This window comes from Artibeus jamaicensis, unplaced genomic scaffold (assembly GCF_021234435.1).
Source record: "Artibeus jamaicensis isolate MK-2021 breed Jamaican fruit bat unplaced genomic scaffold, CSHL_Jam_final contig_1998, whole genome shotgun sequence".
Lineage (NCBI taxonomy): Eukaryota > Metazoa > Chordata > Mammalia > Chiroptera > Phyllostomidae > Artibeus > Artibeus jamaicensis.
The window spans coordinates 21,477,892-21,493,209 of NW_026521407.1; the positions used below are offsets into that span (position 1 = coordinate 21,477,892).

The window sequence follows — 15,318 nt, forward strand, 5'->3', positions numbered from 1 at the left end:
CCAGACACCCTGCTGTTCGGAGTCTCCCTGGGATGTCCGACATGCGCCTGAAACTGACTCCCGCTGACCCCTCAAGCCTCCTCCCTCCACCACCTTTTGTCTTTTCCTGCGCTGTACCTGGAAGCTCCATCATCCAACTGCTCTGCAGTCCTGTTGCTTCTCCTTCTCTCTCACTCTACATTCACTTGGCCACCAAGTTTTATCCGCTCTGCCCTTCAAATGAAATCGGACAGCACACCCTGTCACCATGCCACCACCTGGCTTTGGCCACCACCGTGTCTCCACGTGGTTGCTTCTTCGTGGATCTGTGCTTCCTCCACGTCAGACCACTCTCTGTACAGCGGCCAGCACTGCCTTTCCAGGACCTGAGGCATCCACATCTCTCCTTCTGCCCCAAACCTTCCTTGGGTGTCATTCAGTGACCACACAGCTCCAGTCACTGCTCAGACCCACCACCCATCACGCTGCCCCCCACAGACACACAGGGATCTGTGTTGGTCTGGGTACACGCCAAACCCCACTGACCCCAGGCCCTTTGCTTTTCGCTTCCCTCTTTCGGGAATGCTCTTCTTCCAGATCCATGATTCACACCCTGCTCTCCTGCATTTTTGCTCCCGTGTCAGCTTCTCATTAAGTCCTTCCCTAATGACCCTATTTAAACTGTCAAACCTCTGCCTGGGTCTCTCTCCCCTTAACCTGCTTTATTCACCACCACCTGAGGCTGTTGTTTGTTTTGAGCATCTCTGGTCTCCTTCCCCTACAGTTTACACTCATGTTGACCAAGAACACTGCCGGGCACAAAGTAACTGCTCAATAAACACGTGCCACAGAAAGACAGTAGCTGCAGGGCCGTGCCTGCTCGTGCACATGTCACCGCTCAGTCTGACCCATGTGCAGTCCGTGTCAGCTGTGCTCAGTGCTGCGTGACACTGTCATGTCATCAGTGGTACTCCAGGGGTGACATCCATGGCTGGGAGGTGGGCACTCCCTTTCCCCAGTTAAGGTCCATGGCTGGGAGGGTGCCCAGAGCTCCCGGACGTCTGCAGGGGCATCTACGGAGCCTGCACCTTAACTGCAGACCTCCACACCTCGACCGCCTGCTGGCTGCCGCACTTTGCTGGCTCGGCCCGGCTGCCCCTCCCTCCGGGGGAGACGCGTGCTTGGGACACGATGTTTAGTTTTCCCAGCTGGCACTCCTGGGCAAGGGCTCCAACGGTGTCAGCTATACTTAGAGCTTCCTCGGAAAGACGTCTTTCCTCCTCTCTCCTGCCTCCTTCGCCCCAGATGGAAAGAGACACCTGTTCTGGATCTGTCTTAAACCAGGGCCACCGGCATTAGCCAGAGCGGGACAGGCGTGGGCCTTGGCAGAGACTCGGTTTCTGCCTGTGCGTCAGCGACTGAGCCAGGTGACCACGGTGTGGCCCTCACACTGCCCACCTGCCTCTGCCCCGGGCCACTCTCGGGAATAACAGACAACCAGCAGGACACCGGACCAGGAGGCAGGCCCCAAACCTGGCCCAGGTTGTGTGTCCCAACAGCCCCAGCCAAGGACACCCAGGACTGGTATCACTTTGGCCAGCTCCCCCGGTGGCTGTGTGCTCAGCGCTTCCTCTGCACCCCTCGTCAGCCCGCACCCCTGGAATCTGACTCTGCCACCTGCTATTTCTGTGCCCTGGCCCGGCCACCTAAACTGGGTCTCCATTTTCCCATCTACGCAGTGGGCACAAACACTCACAATCTGCCAGCTTTACTGGGCGTTCAGGAGGTCGAAGGACTGCTGTAACGGGCTCTGAGACCTTAAGAAAACGAATCCTGCTGACCCAAAATATTACTGGATGTTTTATTTCTTTTCTTAGGAAGGCGAAGGAAAAAGAACCTGCTGTAACGGGCTCTGCAGAGACCATGTGCCCTGGGGAATCAAACCACGAATCCTGGCCGTGCGCTCATCCACTGAGCTACACCGGCCAGGGCAATGGGGAAATGATTTTTAAACACAGATGTCCAAGTCTTAGACAGTGGTCCAAGCACTGTCTTGGACCCCAGTGCCCAAGCACACACCTCCCCGGGGAGGGAGGGGCAGCCAGCAGGCGGTCGATGTGTGGATGGCTAAATGGCCATCCAATTAGTATCAGTGAAATCAGTGTTGGCCAAATAGCCACTCTGCAGGGTCTGATGTTGGCTTTGCGAGCTGGCGGGCTGGGCACCCGGAGGTGGTGGAAGCCAGGCACGGGCCGAGTTCCTGCGTCTCAGCCCAGCCTGCCCACGGGAGGTGGTAGGGTTGGGGAGGCTTCGGTGCCAGCTTCACAGTGGTTCTGTGGACTGTGTACAAACAGCCCAGGGAGCAGGGGTGGACTTGGGGACCTCTCCTACCACCTCCCCTGGGTCACTCCCAGCCCCCAGCCTGGCCCTTGGACCCCGGGCCCTCTTTTTGGCACCCCGTACCTTGTAGCCCTGGATGTCTCCATTCTGGCTCTCCAGCGGGGGTGGCTCCCATGTCACATCCAGCTGTGTGGCCGTGGGGCTGTGGACGGCCACGTTGCGGGGCGCCGTTGTGGGCACTGGAGGGCGTGAGGGGTGGTGAGTGTCGGGTACCGGTGGACGGCACGGTGGGAGTGCAGGGCTGGGAGGGCGTGCTGGGGCCACAGGGCAGGCGGGGCTCACCTGCCTCCCCAACAAAGACCTCCTGCGGCGGGCTCAAGGGCCCCTCACCCACGGCGTTGTACACCGTCATCCGGATCTCGTAGCGCCGGTGCTTGTTCAGGTCTGTGGGTGGGCGAGAGTGGGGGAGGGGAGAAACACACGGGGTCACGGTCCCATGGGGGACTGGGACGATGTACCACTGCAATTCTAGTCCCCGTGTGAAGGTTCAGGAAAGGACGGGCAAAAGGAGGGGTGGCTGCTGGTTGGGGGGCTCTGCCGCAGCCTGGGAACCTGGACACGGATGCCACTGCTTGGCTTCCTGGCCAAGTTGACACAGGGCACACTCTTGTGACCCAAAGGGGCACTGTTACTATTTATGCTGGGACACTGGTGTGGCCCCAGACGGCCCCAGCACACAGGTCGCTCCTTCCCCAGGTGGCAGGTGCTGTAAAGTTTCCAGCTCTTTACACAGGGCGCTGAGCCCTGAGGGAAGGGGCTTATTAGATGTGAATTCCGGGCCGTGAAACCCTGTTTTTGCTGAGTTCGGGGCACCGGGTGAGATGCCTGGACAGAAGCCGGGAGGGGAGTAGGCCCAGGAAATGGCCCCCGGGACCCTGGGTGGGGACACCGTCCCTGCTGGGCACGTGGCAAAAGGCCCCCACCCCGTCTCTGACTAGCCACCCCACCTCCCTTCCTGGGTGGACATTCCTGCGTCCCCTAGAGTAGGAGTGGGTGGGCCGGCCATGCAGCCTTTGAGGGCCATTGGCTGAAGAAGGACGGAGAGGGACAGTTTAGTCCTGCAGAGTGTGCCCAGGCCCCAGCCTTTGGGAGAACCACAGCCGGGACTTTAGAAATGCAGCAAGGGCTGGGCCTCGCACCTGGTGGGAATGCCACCAGGAAGGTGGGGGCTCTGCTCCCTTCACGGCTGGGGCCGGGCCTGGACACCTGCCCAGCCAACCAGCCGAACCAACAGCTCCTACCATGACCCCGACCCAGCGCACAAAACCAGAGCTGGCTGCTTTTCTGTTCCACGCCCGATGGACGGTGGCCTGGACCACAGCTTCCTGGGTGACGCCCTACATTTTTCTGTTTGGGGACTGATGTGTGCTAGCGGTGGTCTCATCCTTGAAGTAGCCTGAGGTGGGCACACCCCTCGGCCTGTGGTCAGGGGTCCTCAGGGGCCCCGCCCCCCATACCGGCAGCAGGCGTCGGCCCCAGACAGGAGCCGTCATGCAAGACTTACTGTCCAGCTCGTACTGTGTGAGGCTGGGCCGGCTGAGGTTCCGCACGGAGAACAAGGCTACCGGGGAGGGAGGCGGAGGGGCCAGAGGGAGACAGCAGACAGAGGAGGTTAGTGCACACACACACACCCACACACACACACACACACACACGCCCTCCACAAAGACCCGGATGAGGGGGACGGGGAGGAGAAGGGACCGGTGTTCTGGGTTCCTGACTCAGAGTGAGGGACCAGGGCAGGAGCGAGGGAAGGAGGCGGCTCCCAGGGCAGTGCTGCCCCCACCCCTGTCACAAGGAGCCGTGAGCCCCGTGGAGCCTGGCACCCCAGGGGACAGTGCTGGGGGGACCCTTTCGCTTCAACTCGCTCCCTTGCCTAAGGTCCTGCAGAACCAGTGTGAAACAGTGGTCATAATGTCCTCATGTGAACCAGGAGCTGTTTCCCCGCCAGGAGACATGACTGCACCACACACAGGCAACGTAAAGTCGCCAGCACAGGCACACGTCTGCGAAACCAATAAACGAAACAACGCCAGCAGGTGGCTCCACTGCTCCCCAGTTTTCCCGCTCACGTGCTCTCACTGCGAGACCCAGCATTTTGCTGTCTGCTGATTCTTGCTCGAGGTGAGGCACGGAAAGTTTGGGGGAGGAAAAATCAGAGCCCAGAGGATCTCCTCCTCCTGCCGTAGTCTCTGTAGTTTTGGTGAGCGGCCCCACCACCCACCTGGGCCCCCGATCCTCGGACCCCTCCCTCTCCCACCTGGCTCCTGTCCCCGATACTGGGCCCCCCCCTCTGTGCCATCCGAGCCAGCCACCCGGGCTCCAGCCTCATGGCCCTGCCTACGTTACGGCGTCAGCCTCTAAGTGGCCTCCCTGCCTCTGGACCCCACTGCCAGCCATCACGCCACCAAGGGAACCCTCCTGACCTAAAAATGCAACAGGTCATTCCCTTGTGCCTGTCCTGGAATTGCCCCCTTTCCTAACAGCAGGCTAGATTCTGAGGACCCCAAAGCAGAACAGTGACCTCCCCAGAAACCAGAGGCGGCCAAACTGCTACCCCTGGGAGGTGACCAGGCTTAGCTTTCCTCCCTCTCCTTCCCGCGCAGGCCCTTTGCACATGCTGGGCTCTCCCTTTCCCTCCCGGCCGATCGACATGAAACCATGTGTCAGCGCCCACCCCTGGGGGAGCCTGTTCTGACACTGGCTCAGGCTCTCCCAGGACTGGTCCTCCTCGCGGTCATGCCCACAGTCTCAGACAGCTATTTCAGGGTTTACTTCTTGAGTGCCTGGCTCCTCCCCCAGCCTCTGAGCTCGGAGAGGGCAGAGACCCTGAGTGTTTTGTTCCCTGGGTCTGGGATGAACATGCAGAAGGTGTGCAGTACACACTCGTTCAGTGCCTAAAGCGGGCGGGGGCACACACAGGGGCGGGTGGCAGGGTTTCGGGTTAGTGACTTCCGGAAGCTGAGAGCTGCGGGCAGGGAGGTGAGTGTGCCCACCCACCCTCCCGGGTCCCACAGAGAGTCACTCACAGGTCAGCTCTGCCCACTTGGCCCCTGGGTTGTTGATGCCACGCAGCGTGAAGCCCCTGAGCCCCTCGTACAGCAGCTCTCGGTACCGGATCCGGAAGCCCAGGAGGATGCCATTGATCTTGTCCTCTGCCGGTGGCTGCAGGGAGGAGTGGGGAATGGAGAGGGGCTGGCATCACTGCGGCTCAACCTCCCGCTGCTCTGCTCCCCACCCACCGCCTTCTGGGGCCACAGAGCAGAGCAGAAAATGGAATCAAAGTGACATGCAGCATTTCTAATTCACAAAGCATTTCCAAAGAGGTTATTTCGTCCTGGCAGCATTTCCTGAGAGGCAAGGGAGGGCAGGTATCGCTATGCCCTCTCATGTAACGGAGCAGAAAAGGGAGGCTCAGAGATGCTAAGGCACTCCCCCAAGGTCACATAGCACCTTTGGGGCCCCCGCCTGACCCTGGCTCTTCTCATAGAGCAGGTCCTTGCCTAGGAACTTCCTGACCCGATCCCTCTGCCTGCAACGCAGCCAGCATTTCTAGTTTCTGGGGAGACCAGTCCTCTCTGCTCTTGGCCCAGAACAAGGGTGGTGCCTGGATGTAAGCCCCACTCCGACTGTTTTTCCTTTGCTCTCTGCTCCCATCGACCACTGAGTAAACAGGCTTCTGGAGAAGGAGAAACCTACTTTGCATGATACCTCTTTTAAAAATCCTACTAAAACAGTCCAGCCTTTTATTTGATCCTTAACTGCATTCTGAGCAGCTGCTGGCTCCTCCCAGGCTCCTGAGCCACAATGACCTGGGTCTGCTCCAGTCTCTCCAGGCTCCCAGCTGCACTAGGTCACTGTCATTGGAGGGATGAGGTCTTGGGCTGGGGGAGGGCTTGGGGGGTCCCTCCCTGTTTTCTTTTCAGGGGCTTCCCCTTCAGGGGTCTCTGTGTGGCAAAGGCTGTGCCTGGCCACTCCCTGCTGCTGGGCCGTACCTGCCATCGGATCAGCACAGAAGTGGTGGTGTGGGGGGTCACCGAGACGATGGTGGGCGCTTCATCAGGGGCTGGGGAGAGAGGCAGACGGGTGAGCTTTGGGGGCTGGGACTTATGAGGCCCCCCTGGGGGTCCACAGGGACCAGACTCTGTGGACACCGAACTACGGGTGGCTCCGCGGGAAGTCACCTGCCGTGCCCTCCATGCCGACTTCCACAGCACAGAGGGCCAGGAGGAAGAAGACAGGGGCCGGGGCCTCGACCACAGCCCAGACCCAAAGGCCCAGAGGCCCCTCCCACTCTGCTCTTAGAGCCACAGGCCTCTTGGGCTGCTGCTGAGCCCCCCCCCCCCACTCCTGTTCACTGGTTTTCTGGGGTCGGCCACCAGCTCAGAGGATATCAGAGAAGAAACACACTAGGAGGCAGGCTGGGTGTGGGTGCAGAGCAAAGGCCCCCCTCCGGCCCACACCTCCTTGGGACTCTGCCCAGGAAGCCAGACAAAGGGCCCAGCAGGCCCAGTGCCCTTCCCATTTTTGGGGGCCACACCCTCCCCTCCCTGAAGACATTGCCCAGTGCCTAATGGGCCAAGGGAAAGGTGGGGGGCACTGACCGGCCTGCAGCGTGGTCAGGGGTTCCGACTCCTCACTGAACTCGCTGTCCCCAATATCATTGGTTGCTTTCACTCGGAATTTGTAGGATGTGAAGGGCTTGAGCCTGTAGGGGGGAACCAGGTCCAATGAGTGGAGGTGGGCACCCTTCCCTAGCGGCCTTGCCCCGCCACCTCTGCTTGAGGGGGGGGCAGGCGTGCCGATCCATGGCACAGAAGGGAACACAGAGGCTCAGAAAGAAGGCCCGTTGCATGGGACAAACAGGAGCCAGCTCATGGGGGCCCGGAGCTGCCAGGCCGTCGTCCCTAGAGCATGCCAGCTTGGGGGGTGGCCACACCTTTAGCTCCATTACAAGCTATAGCACCCCGGGGGACAGGGTCCCCAGGAGGAAAGGTTGCTGGGAGGAAGGGTCTGCATATTCCTGACCTTGGAGGATCACGCCGCTATGAAAGCATCAACACCACCCCCTCCGGGAACTGCCATCCCTTTCCCAAATTTAGTAAATTTAGGAAGGGTCAAGGTTCTCAAGAGTTAACTGTACTCTTCAGCTCTATAAGCCTCATTTGCTCTCCAGGCAAATGGCTTCCTTTATGATTTACTGGGGGCGGAGGGTGAGGAGGGAAGTGTTGCTCAGAACTCTTGGTCACGTCCACTGGAACGTAAAAAACACGACCCACTAGGAACTCCACTGAAGCCAGAATTTCAGAGTGAGGCTCCACTCCCCTGTTAAAGATAAGCTGGAGAGGCTGCCTGGCTGGGAGAAGACGCTAATGAAGGATGGTGAGCGCTTCACTAAGGGGGCTTCTGGGTTCCGGAAACAGATAATTAAGAGGCGGCTGTAACAGAGCTCCAGAGAGGGAGGGTGGTTAGGACAGGCTTGCAGGGCTGAGACTGTAGGGGCGAGGGCTGTGCTGGAGAGGCGGGGAGGAGAGGCTGGCCAACTCACTTGTCCACCACGAAGGCGGAGGCGTTGTGGCTCACAGAGGCGGAGTGCAGCGTCCACCTGCCGCTGGGCAGCTCGCGGGTCTGGATGGTGTAGTAGCGCACGGGGGACAGCCCGTCGCTGCCCGGCTCCCAGGACAGCAGCACGCTGCGGGCCTTCACGTCCTCCTGCAGCACCACCGGCTTGCTGGGGGCTTGCGGGCGGGCTGCAGAGGAGGGCAGAGCAGGTGAGCCAGGAGAGCCGGGGGTGGAGAGGGTGTGCTTGCTCAGGGAGGGGAAGGAGGTGCTCTGGGCTCAGGCCTGAGGCCCCTGCCCCACCCCCACAGCCAGCCAGCACCCCTGTGGCTCCTGACCGGTCCTCAGGCTGCTGGAGGCCCAGGTGCTTGGGAATTGACACCTCTAGCGCGCAGCCCAGCCAGAGACGGACGGTGAGGACGTACAGACACCTCATCTCCCTTTCTGTGACTGCCACGGTGCTGAGATGGGACCTGCGCTGTCCCCCGTTGTTGAGTGTGACAGGGGCTGTTTCCCTCTGTGGGGCACCACTTCATACCCAGCTCGACCTCGGCTTCCTCCTCACGACCCTCACCCTACCGCCCGGCTTCTCAGGGTTAGCATGCTGGCGGGGGCCGGGGGGATGTGAAGTTTTCTTTGCTATGGGGCCCGTCCTGTGCTCTGTAGGATGTGAAGCAGAGCCCTGGCCTCTACCCACAGATGCTAGTAGTGCTTCCCTCCTAGTGTGACCACCAAAATGTGTCCGGATACTGCCCCATGTCCCCTGGGGGGCAGAATAGCCCCTGGCTGAGAACCGCTGCCCTTCTGGTTTTCCTGGGAACACTGCCTAATAGATCCCATTCACAGGGATGTGGGTCTCATTTATTTCTGGAAAACCCAACCTTGGGCGAGGCACCAGAGCTGCAACCCATCCTCCACCCAGCTGGACGGTCTCAGAAGCAGGTCTTACCAGCCTGCCATTTAGAAAATGGGGAGCTGGGGTGGAGCGGGGTCCTTGGCGGGGAGCTCCCAGCTCAGCTTTGGAATTCCAGGAGACCCCTCGCCGACCTTGACGGTCAGGCACGTGAGCCCACTTTCCTTCCCAGGCCAGACCAGGTGACTCCCCGGTGGCTGATCCTGGCCGTCCATCCACTAGGAGAGGAGCTGAATGCCCAGCTCGGGCAGGGTCCCCTCCTCGCCCTTCAGGCTTCCCGGCCCTGGTGGGCAGTCACCTCTCTTCTCGGTGGTCACCACCAGGGCCTCGGCGGCCTCTCCCCAGCCCTTGCGGGTCTGGGCAGTGATGCGGAACAGGTAGACAGACTCTGGCTTGAGGCCGGTGGCCGTGTACTGGCGGGCGCTGGGGGCCAGCACCTCCACGGTGGCGGCGTTGGCCGTGGTGGCATTGAGACGGTGTGTGATCTGGTAGGCTGGGGGGAGGAAGGACACAGGCTCAGTAAGAAGCAGGGCAAGCTGCCCCCCAGGCCCCAGGAAAGGGCCATTGCTTCCTTGGCCACCGCAATGTCTGCATGGGGGCTTCCTGGGCCGGGGCCCATCTGCATGGAGCCCTCTTGGTCACTCTTGTGTCCTTAGCTGCCACGTGGGGAGTGTGACTGTGTGTGGGGGCACGAACGGGCGCTCTGTACACAGTGTCTGTGACCCCATAACAGCCCCAGGTGAGGGAACTGAGGCTCGCAGAGGCCAGACCACCTGCTAGGAAGCGCCCGAGTTAGAACTCCAGCCCAGGTCTTTCTAAGTCCAAAGCACCTGCCCTGCATCTGCTGCCTGCTTTCCAAGACGTTCATCTGGGCCAGTGTTGCAGGACATCAGGACTGAGAGCCTGGGTCAGGCACGGGGTGGGCGAGGTCCAATCCTCAGGTGGGGGGGCTGAGGCCATGGAGGGAGCTGACTTGCTCAAGTTTTCAACTCGAGCCTTTTCCCACAGGCGTGTGTGTGTGTGTGTGTGTGTGTGTGTGTGTGTGTGTGTGTGTTGGGGAGACCTAGATATGAAATGATACATCTGATCTGCCCCATCCCTCCTCTGTGCCTTAGCTCCGTTTCCCACTGGTGAGCATGGCTTTGCTGAGCCAGCCAGGGCGCCCTCCCCTGGTCACACTTAGGAACAGCAGCTGAGCTTTACTCAGATGGCCACTAAGCAGGGGCCCTGGGGCTCTTGGGGGCACAAAGCTAACTAGTGACCCTTGACCTTGTCCTCCAACTGATAACCTTACAGACTGAGATTTCTGGTGGCAGCAACAAGACTCAGAACCATGCTTTGGGAGATGAGGGCATCTTCTGGCCTCGTTTTCCTACCGGAATGTGCTTCCTATGCGCATTTTACCCGCTCCTTCCAGTGGCCAGGGCATGGAAAGGGTAAACGCTTACCAAGAATGATGCCGTTGGGAGTGGCGGGGGGCTGCCAGATCAGCCGCACCGATGTGGTCCTCACCTCTGGGAACAGGATGCCCACGGGTGGTCCTGGGACTGGAGGGGACGAAGGAGAGGTGGGCGACAGTGAGCGCAGCTGCCGCTCAGCCCTGCCTGGAGGGCGGCACTGAACTCTACAAAATTTTGCAGAGTGCCGCTCCATGCCTGGTGCTGTGTCCTCACACGAAGGTGCTACCAGGGAGGTTTCTGCCCCGGAATGGGCATTAATTGGCAGGAACTAGAAGGGACCAGGGCTCCAGGGTCCTGGAGCTCAGTGTATGTGCACATATGTGTGCCCTCAGACCTGGGCACCTTATCCCTGGTCTGCCCGCCGGCCCCCGTGCACTGGAGCGGCTGTGGAGCAAGGGGGCGTGCCCACCCTGAGCCAGCACCCTCCTCTTCCTACACTCGTCCTGGAAACCTGGGCTCCTGGAATTCCCTGCCCAGACAGCCCCAGGCATGCTTCCAAGGTCTGCAAGAGCCAGTGCCTCAGGTTCACATGCCCGGTCTTGCCCCCATGGACAGACGGATGGCCAAGGGGAAGGCGTTTGGGGCATGTAAATGAAGACTGAATGATGTGGGCTAGAGGAGAGGGCGGGAGAAAACAGGGTGGAGGGGGAGCTGAGGGTGGAGGGTGGGACTCTTCCTGCGATGCCTCATTCCAACACAGTACGCCCAGAAGCCTGAGATTTCTAAACTTGAACTTGGCCTTCCAGGTCATCTGAGGATACATTTGTCAAGGCAGAAGGATAGAACATATTTAATTTAACAGCTCATTAGCTTGATTTATAACTTTAGAATATGTAGACATATGGTATTTGGGCTTCCTTTTGCATTCTTGTCTGGACCCACAAATGTATGTGGGGTGCAGTCTGTATGTGTGTGGGGGAGTGGGGAGTGGGGAGGGCCTGTCAGTCAGCCTTGGCTGCCTGGGTGAATGCCCAGAGCCCCGCTGGGTTGGCGCTTTTGCAAAAAGGACCTGGAGGCTCGTGCTCAGGAAGAAGCCAGCCTTTCCCTTGCATGACCTTGACTCAGAGTGAACCTGCCCTAGGTGAACAGGACTTTAAAATGGGCCCAGGGTCTCTATTCTGGACACTCGACCCAGAGAGAACCCAAGAATCAGATGTCGATCTGCCCCTGTGTGGTCCCTTCTTCCTCCTGGATGCTCAGCCTGTACTTAGCATCCCCTGGATGCGGGGTTGGTGGTGCATAGCGACTGCTGCTCTCAGGGACAGAGCGTGACCCCAGAGGGGCGGGAGGCAGGGCGGCTTCACGGCTCGCAGGGACTAGAACTCACCGTCATCCAGCGTCCGCTCCAGGACCGGAGGGCGGCTGGGGCTGCCGTCCCCGATGCGTGTGAAGGCCCGCACCTGGACCTCGTAGAGCACGTACTTGCCCAAGCCTGTGAGCTGGGCGCTGAGGGACGAGTTGCCTTCTACCAGCCAGACCCGGGGCTGGGAGTCCGAGTCCTTCTCCTTATATATCACCTGTTGGAGCCCAGCGCAGGGTGAGGGCCTTGGCCTGGGTCTGCTCTGGGGACCCCTTTCCTAAGTCCCTTCCCGAGGAGCCAAGGGTGGAATGGAGTGGATACATTTGGGCTCCTTGGGAGGGCTTGGCCCCAGGGAGGCATGGGAATAGGAAAGCTAGCGCTCCAAGAGCGAGGGGCACACAAAGAAGCACTCGGCCACAGAGCTGGAAGGTTCCCGAGAGAGCATCCAGGTAGGAAAACAGGCCCAGAGAGGGTGTGTGACTTGCTCAACATCACACAGCTACTAGTGGCAAAGCTAGGACCTCAAGTCACATCTTCCAACTTCCAGGCCAGGGCTGGACTGTGCAGGCAGGCTCGGTGTTGGGCAAGAATTCTAGAAGATTATAGAAACTGAAGCTGGGCCCACTGGTGCTGAGAGTAAGGCCTGGGGTAGTCGGTGTGGCCTCCTGGGGAAGGTGGAGCACCCCGAGGGCCCCGTGCCTTCCCTGGAAGCTTCCCCACCCCTAAGGGAGGGCTCTCTGGCCACCCGTGGATGGGAAGTCAGATTCCCTGTGTCCACTCTAGAAGGCAGGGACTTGGGCACCAGGGGTCACAAGGACCGGGCACCTTGGGTGGGGAAGCTGGGTTAGAGCCTTGGCCCGGTGCCGTCCTCCAGTCTGGGACTGACCTTGTAGCCCAGCACGAGCCCGTTGCGGTCAGCCTCGGGGACCGAGTTCCAGCGCACCAGCATGCTGCTGGAGGTGGTGGCCAGCGCAGACACGTTGGTGGGGCCAGAGGAGGGCACTGGGGGAGAAAGAGACCAAAGAGAATGACATCAGGACCCAAAGTGGACTCCACAGTGGACGTGAGTGGAGGGGGGCCTGGGGCAGAAAGCAGGGCACGGGCCCCAAACAGAGCATTTCCCTGCCGGGACTCCCCTGGCTCTGGGATGCTGCAGATGCTGTTTCTTTGCAGGCGGGCCCCCTCCTCGCCCCCCGTTCAGCCTGACATTAGGATGAGCCTGCATTTCCTGCCAGCACAGCAGTGAGGGGTGTTACTGGGCCAGGGTGGAAGGACCTGTCATGTCAGAGGTGCCAGGAAAAAGCCACCATGAAGCAAACCCCATGTGGACAAATGAGGGTTGAATGCAGGCTGGGGGCCCACATTCTGTAGGTGACCCCTTGCCAGGCCCCTAAGAGCTGCTGGTTGTGTTTCTTGGGTGTTCTGGGAGCTAATCCGACCGCCACACTGAGGTTCTTCCAGGCACTCCTGGCATCAGGGTTAAAGGTGAGGGCAGAGAGAGGGGACAGTGGGCGAAGCGTGAACAGTGAGGGGCTGTGGGACAGGCGACACACAGGGCTCTGCTGGGACTGAGCACAACCAGCACAGAGAGCCCAGGCTGTGTAGGGACAACGGCACAGCTTTCATGCCCTGGGAAGGCCCTGAGGACAGAGAGACAAAGGTGGGGGGTGTCTCTGCCACAGGTCCTGGGAAGTCACAGGGAGGCTGGCTCGAGGGGGCAGTACCTGACTCCCGAGTCCTGCCCATCACCATCTGGCTCCAGGGCCCGCTCCCGATGGCGTTGAAGGCCTGGATCTGGACGCGGTACTCTGTCCACTCCTCCAGGTCCTCGATGGTGTACTCTCGCTCCACGCGGTCCTGGACCACGTGGCTCAGTATCTTGCCGCGGCCATCTGCCCTGCTGTACTTAATCTTGTAGCCCACGGACTCAGGGTTCCCGTTATATTCCATCTCTGGGAGAGGCTGTGGAGGGCAGAGGGGGAAGAACTGCTGTCAGGCCAAGCTCACCCTGTGTATAAAGGACTGCCCGGCTTGTGCCCCCTCTTCCAGGGAGCCTTCCAGATTACTCTGCCCACCATCCAACCTAGGCATGGCTTCGGTGGTGAAACTCTATCTTTCTGGCTGTCCCCATCTCCCTATCTTTCCATGCCAGGCTCCAAGGAGAGGCACCATCCATTCTTCATTACGCACGTGATGGATTAACCACCCTGCCAAGGGAGCTGGACCCAGGAGGCAGGCCCACCAAGGCTGTGTGTCCAACACACTGATGAGCAAGGCATCTCTGGCCCCCACTGTCTCTACCACTTAACTCCCTCTCTCAGGTGGCCAACATGTACTTATTTATTGCCTCCTACACGCCTGGTCTCAGCTCGTGCCAGCCTTGGAAAAGTCAGTGTAGGGAGAGGGCATCCGCCTATGAGTGGGGCATCAGTCACTCTCAGGAAGTCCTTCTGTACAGCAAACCTCAGTCTCTCCTGCTGTATTTCCAGTCTCTTTCTCCTTGTTTGAGTCTCAGCGAAGAGGGAAGATGTGTTCCTTTCCTGGGCCTTCTGACTAGGCTAGTAGGGCTGTGGTCTCTGGCTCAAGGTCATTCGGATGAACTTGGGCAATGCTGACAAGCAGTGGAGGTGTATCTACGTTTGGGGAGACTGTGATCTGAGGCTGGTGTAAGCTGAGGGTCAACCTGCAGATTCTCCTCTGAAGGCGGCAGAGTTGGGGCTGGGGAGCCCTCAGCTCTCACCCCCATTTTGCTTTCCCAAGGGCTCCCCACCATCTAACCCACTTCCTCCTGCTCCTGGGCCTCTGCCCCACCCCCTACACACTCCTCCCTCCTGCCAGCCCCGCTCCTAGACCCTCAGTGAAGCAGCACAGAGATGGGCCTCAGAGCTGGCGATGGCCTGTGCACACGCTCCCTTACTGCTGAGCAGAGGGAACGGCTGTGCAGCATTGAGCAGGACTGGAGGGGCCAGGGCAGCGGCCTTTTATTCCCCTCCCACCCCTCACTATCAGACTCTTCAGCCTTTTAGTTTTGGAAACTTGAAAGTGCGAAGCAGGAGGTTAGCAGGGGCCAGGCTGGAGGGAGCAGAGCCTGGAGAAAAGGAGAGGCCGGCTGAGCCTGCAGCCCCGCCGGCAACTGGGAGGGGACTCCTAATTAACAACCAACGTTTGGCCAGGGCCGAGGGAGCCAGCAGCTCCTTTCATCAGTCTTTCCCCACTTGTGAAAGGCAGTCTCGGCTCTCTGTAACCGGGCCCCCGGCGCGGCACTGGGCCAGCGGTGTTTTGTACCACTAGTGAGAATCCTAATGTGCAAACAAAGAGCTGTGTGGCTGCAGGGCCCTGCCCAAAGCTCGTGTTCCTGGATTCTCCGAGGGGCCCGGCTACGGGGAGCTCATTGTTTCAGCATTTGTTTGTCTGAGAATTCCCACTTGCTCCGAGCATCTCCCGGATTGCAGCTTTGTGGGATCCGTGTGGGGGGAAATGGCGTCCTGGGGGGAAGCCTGGGGAGAATGGTCCCTAGAAGACGGGACGGCAGTGGGCCCGGGGGTGAGGCGGTGAGTCTCGGGGCCCGGACTCCCCCAGAAGGCGTGTGGACAGGGTTCAAAGCCTGACTCTGAATAAAGCACCCAGACCAGTGCCTGACGGGGGAGGACGCCCTCTGCAGGTTAGCATGACTTCCTCCTGCAGGGTCTGCAGGGTCACCTCAGGGA

At 60.0% G+C, this 15,318-nt stretch overlaps 1 protein-coding gene across 1 annotated transcript in view; it reads right to left on the reverse strand.

The window, feature by feature from the left end:
• SDK2 (sidekick cell adhesion molecule 2) overlaps positions 1-15,318 on the reverse strand; it is a 241,925-nt gene that overhangs the window by 33,152 nt on the left and 193,455 nt on the right. The window contains exons 25-36 of the mRNA XM_037128109.2: positions 13,336-13,573; positions 12,498-12,613; positions 11,639-11,828; positions 10,300-10,398; positions 9,150-9,344; positions 7,928-8,129; positions 6,984-7,087; positions 6,375-6,445; positions 5,409-5,544; positions 3,884-3,940; positions 2,662-2,763; positions 2,443-2,558 (exon numbers count right to left, since the gene is read on the reverse strand). Coding sequence (XP_036984004.2) covers positions 2,443-2,558; positions 2,662-2,763; positions 3,884-3,940; positions 5,409-5,544; positions 6,375-6,445; positions 6,984-7,087; positions 7,928-8,129; positions 9,150-9,344; positions 10,300-10,398; positions 11,639-11,828; positions 12,498-12,613; positions 13,336-13,573 — 1,626 coding nt within the window. The remainder of the gene's footprint in view (positions 1-2,442; positions 2,559-2,661; positions 2,764-3,883; positions 3,941-5,408; positions 5,545-6,374; positions 6,446-6,983; positions 7,088-7,927; positions 8,130-9,149; positions 9,345-10,299; positions 10,399-11,638; positions 11,829-12,497; positions 12,614-13,335; positions 13,574-15,318) is intronic.